Source organism: Lolium perenne, chromosome 6 (assembly GCF_019359855.2).
Source record: "Lolium perenne isolate Kyuss_39 chromosome 6, Kyuss_2.0, whole genome shotgun sequence".
In the NCBI taxonomy this organism is placed as follows: Eukaryota; Viridiplantae; Streptophyta; class Magnoliopsida; order Poales; family Poaceae; genus Lolium; species Lolium perenne.
Window position 1 is genome coordinate 137,609,569 of NC_067249.2, and position 4,389 is coordinate 137,613,957.

A 4,389-nucleotide genomic window follows, 5' to 3' on the forward strand; every position below is an offset into this window, starting at 1 on the left:
GCTGCTGGGTATACCTTCGACCCAAGCGAACAACGTAGGTTACATGGCCAATATCATGTCCGCAGCCGATCTAAACAAACTAAAATAGACACATTTTAGGTCTGAAATGAGTTAGACCGCTGGAGATGCCTTCAACCTCCACGATATGTCATCGATTCATCGTCAACTTTGTCATCAAGTTGCACATGGTCTAGAACTCCACAAAGCTCAACATATTGTGCATCATATCAAAGGTAAAGTTATTGCTCAGTTAAATCCTACATTGTCTGATTGCACAGTTATTCGTGCATATGAGTTGAAAGTTTGATTGCGAATGAGTTTTTCAGTTGCAAGTGAGGATGTAACAAAAAAAACTGAATCTTAGACTTGCTCCATGTTTCATGCTAGTTATGAGTTGCAACATATTTTGCAACATGTGGGGCAGATATTGTCAAGGGCAAAATAATCATTAGTCAAGGCAGCAATACAGGAGTGAAAATTTTGAACCAGGATGGAAAGAAGAAAGATCAGAATAGATGGACAGCTCCAGAGCCGGGCTATGCCAAGTTAAACACGGATGGTGCTTTTCTTACCAGCAGCGAAGCGGGCATTGGGATGGTGCTGAGAGACCATGAAGGGAAGGTGGTCGTTGCGGCATGCCGGGAGGTACAACAGTGTCAAGATGCGACGGAAGCGGAGCTTATGGCGATTGAGGAAGGGATCCAGCTTGGTCTAGTATCGACCAATCTACCGTTCTCGGTTAAAACAGATTGCTCCGAAGCATGCGAGTTGATACATCAGACTACACCAAACACTTCGATTTATACGTTTCGTATTTCTGTCACTAGAGAGTTGGTTAGGGAAAGAGATATATGTGTTTTGAAAGTTAGCTGCGGTTAGTCACGAGCTTGCTAGGATAGGTAGGATTAGGCGTTGGTCGAAAGTATGGTTCACAAACTTGCTCCCGGAGGTTAGCCAGGCTGTCGACCAAGATTGTAATCCTCCGTTTGCTTAATATATTCTCTTTTTCCCGCAAAGAAAAACACTATCTAACTAAGAAGTAAATTAATTTTTAGTCGACTTAAAACTAACCACACCCTAATCATATAAAACAATATCTTCTCCTCCAACTCTTGTCACATCATTGTCGGACAGGCAGCCAAGCATTCGGCCTTGCGATCGAATTTTCTGCAGCAGGTAAATAATTAAAGAGATAACGATAATATACAAGTCATTTTTATTATGTGTGCATTTTGTAGTATCAAGCGAGCACACAACGCAAGCATCACGCAAATAGTATCTATCTAGTAAGATCCTTGGTAGCTACTGTAGTGTAGTGCGGCACCGGCACAAATTCAGACTTGTGAAAACTTCTCCTCCTGAAGAAGTCCCCGAACTTCCTCAGAACGGACCTCCTCTTCCTGTGCTTCATGGCGTGCTCCAGGCCGCCGTACTGCCGCCCGTCGTCGAAGTGATCGAACTCGTAGTCGTAGTCGTCCATGGCCGCCGCAGCCGCCGCGGACCTGAGCTCCGCGATGTTGCTGATGGACGCGAACATGCGGTCCTTCCGGCTCGTGGCCAGCACCCTGCCGGAGTCCGCCAGGAACGCCGCGCTGAGCTTGCCCTGAGCTTCATTTCTCCACTTCTCCAGCGGCAGCTCCGCGGCACGATCGGTGGTGGTGGCTTTTTTGGTTGCAGCCGCGAGCTGGTCGTCGAGGTCCTTGGCGCGCCCCTGCGCCGCGGCCTCGCTAGCCTTTAGGGCCTCGTTCTCCTGCCTGAGGGACTCCACGGCGTTATCCTTCTCGGCGAGGGCGTCGCGCAGCCTCGAGTTCTCGCCGGTGGCGAACTCGAGCGACTCGCTGGCCGCGTTGGCCTCCTCCACGGCCCGCTCCAGCGCGCGCCGCAGGGCGCCGTTCTCGCCGTCGGTCGCCCGGTGCAGCCCGGCGAGCTCGGCGTTCTCCCGCCGGGCCCCGTCCGCGTCGTCCTCCGCCGCGCGGGCGCGCGCGAGCAGCGCCTTCTCCCGCCCGCGCCACGCGTCCGCTGCCTCCTTCCACTCGGACGTGATGGCGTCGAGCTGGTCGGTGGCGGACCGCAGCTCCGCCTCGGTGGCGCGCAGCAGCGACTCGAGCCGGCCGGCCTCGGCGTCGGCGCGCTCCAGGTCGGCCTGCGCGTCGGAGAGCCACGCCTTGACCTGCTTGGCCTCCATGGTGACGGCGGACAGCGCGGCGGCGAGGTCGTCCGCGGCCTTTCTATTCTTGTCCTCGGCGAGCACCGCCGCCCGGAGCCTGGCCCGCAGCCCGTTGATCTCCTCGTCGACGCCGCCGAACATGAGGTCCATGACGCTCCACGCGGGCCCGTTGGCGGCGGCCGGCGCGCCTTGCTGCCCTCGCAGCGTGGCGAGCTCGAGCCTGGCCTCCTCGAGCGCGACCTTGGCCTGCTCCAGCTCCCTGGTCTGGCGGATCAGCGACTCCAGCATCGTCGTCTCTGTCTGCTCCGTCGCCATGGTCATGTCGCCACCGCCGCTGCCACGCTGCGGTGAGCCCATATATAAGTTAGGACTGCCGTCGACCAAACTGGACGTCCATGCAGCATGTGCAGCTACGTGCGCACCTGGGATGATAGTGTGGAGTACGTGGTGGCGGACCTGCTGCGCTCGTGCCGAGGAGTCGCCTGGGAAATGGAAGCCGGAGGAGTCGGAGTGAGAGTCCCACCTCCCCACGACCCCGATCTGCGCGGAGAATATGTACCTGCTCGTCAGATCGATTGGAATGCTCACCACAATTAGAAACTTACTCCTAGGATGAGCAAGTTTCGTCAAGAGGATCCTGGTCACCTCGGCCTGGATGGCAGCATCAGGTCGCCCGCGCGCGCGCGGCGCGGCGCACCCAGGAGAGAGGGACCGGTGTTCCTTGGAGCCTTTTCTGTGTCGTCGCCGGCGTGTCAGAAACCGGTCGAGAGCACACCCAGATTTATACTCGACCACGCTGAACAAAAAGAGCGGAGGAAGGCGAGAGTAGCAGTACGTCACACAGTTGACAAGTTCCGATGGAGCAGGTTGATCGATGAAGGAGACGGCGGGCTTGATCAGGACCGTCGCGCGCGATCCCAAGCAATTTTTTCAATGCAGCTTGCGCGTGATCCAACGGAGCGGATGACGGATGTTTATACTTACTCCGCCCTACGTGTCGGTGTCAGGGGATGTCTACCTGTAATATTTTACTGCACTCTGGATCTTTTCTTAAACCGCCTACTGATTATCATCATGTTAACTACTCCGTTCCAAAGTAAGTGTATGGTTTGTTCTTGTTAAAACATGGACTAAATCTGATGAAGCTACAGAGTGCTGAAAATGAGGTCCAATCAGAACAAGAATTCCGCGTCACTGATGTATACTTCACTGAATTAGTGAAGTGCTTAGAATACATTGCTAGGGACGTGCTTGGTTACTCGCGAAGTCATTTCTCGCATCCGCTAGGCCGAATTTTACGTGTTTGTTGGCCCACTGTGCTCTAGGGTTCGTGCATCGTGCAGTTCTCAAAATAAGCCAAAAGTTGGCTAGCGGGAAACGCCTGAATCGGAAGCTCACGGTGGGACACGTTGTGGCGAGCACAAGAGGGGTATGTGGCTGCGCTTGTGGGGAATAGCTAGAGACGGCGCGATGCATCGAGAAGGCTCACAATAAATCCCGTCACCCCCGCTCTTCCCTCTCACTTCCCTTTGACACCGACCCTCTCATCTCCCCTGTTATAAACGCGACAAGCAAATAACGAAGAACGATAAAAGAAAACGCATCGGAGACACAAGATTTAACGTGGAAAACCCCTTCCAACACAGAAATGAAAAAACAACGGGCGCCAGCCAGCAAATACTTCATTATATCGGGGAGTATTTACAAACGCTGTGGGTTATTTTATAATCTGATAAACCCTAGCAGGCGGCTTACAAGATGTATATAGGCGGTGGCAACGATCCCAAACCTACCGGCGATGGGCCTCGCTCCGCTCATCAGAAGTTAGCCTCCCTTTAGTATATGAATTTGGATAACAATTTAACAAACTCACCTTGAGACAAATTCCATCTTATAGCATGAACTTCAACAATCTCCTGAACAACAAAGAAAAAACACTTGCTGCCGCCAACAACCACTTGGGCTAAACAGTTATACCAACCAAGCTCGAGCAAAGCTCAAACTTGGAAACAGGAACATACTTTGTCATCATATCAGCAGGATTATCATGAGTACTTATCTTGCATACCTTCAGTTTACCTTGTGCAAGAATATCATGAACATAATGTTACTTGACATTAATGTGCTTTGTCCTCTCATGAAACATTTGATTTTTCGTAAGGTATATTGCACTTTGACTGTCACAAAACAAGTTAATGTAAATAATCATCTCCACAAAGCTC

General features: G+C 52.4%; 1 protein-coding gene across 2 annotated transcripts; it reads right to left on the reverse strand.

Annotated features, from left to right (window-relative positions):
- Positions 1–1,199: 1,199 nt before the first annotated feature.
- On the reverse strand, positions 1,200–3,103 carry LOC127334400 (uncharacterized). 2 transcript variants are annotated; one of them, XM_051360843.2, is made up of 3 exons: positions 2,813–3,103; positions 2,590–2,707; positions 1,200–2,509 (listed from the first exon to the last, which is right to left on the reverse strand). In XM_051360843.2, exons 1-3 carry the CDS (start codon positions 2,830–2,832, stop codon positions 1,280–1,282), a joined length of 1,368 nt encoding a protein of 455 aa, XP_051216803.1. In that variant the 5' UTR covers positions 2,833–3,103; the 3' UTR covers positions 1,200–1,279. The 2 variants fall into 2 exon arrangements, with proteins under 2 accessions (XP_051216803.1, XP_051216804.1); XM_051360844.2 differs by having other exon boundaries at positions 2,624–2,707; positions 2,813–2,834.
- Between the last annotated feature and the right edge of the window lie 1,286 nt (positions 3,104–4,389).

What these genes read in the sequence shown, in the direction of transcription:
- LOC127334400 (XM_051360843.2), bottom strand. Translation starts at nt 2,832, where the DNA reads ATGCTGCCATCCAGGCCGAG. An exon ending in ATGCTGCCATCCAGGCCGAG is followed by an intron (nt 2,708 to 2,812) that starts GTGACCAGGATC and finishes TTCTCCGCGCAG; the next exon opens with ATCGGGGTCGTGGGGAGGTG. An exon ending in ACTCCACACTATCATCCCAG is followed by an intron (nt 2,510 to 2,589) that starts GTGCGCACGTAG and finishes GGCTCACCGCAG; the next exon opens with CGTGGCAGCGGCGGTGGCGA.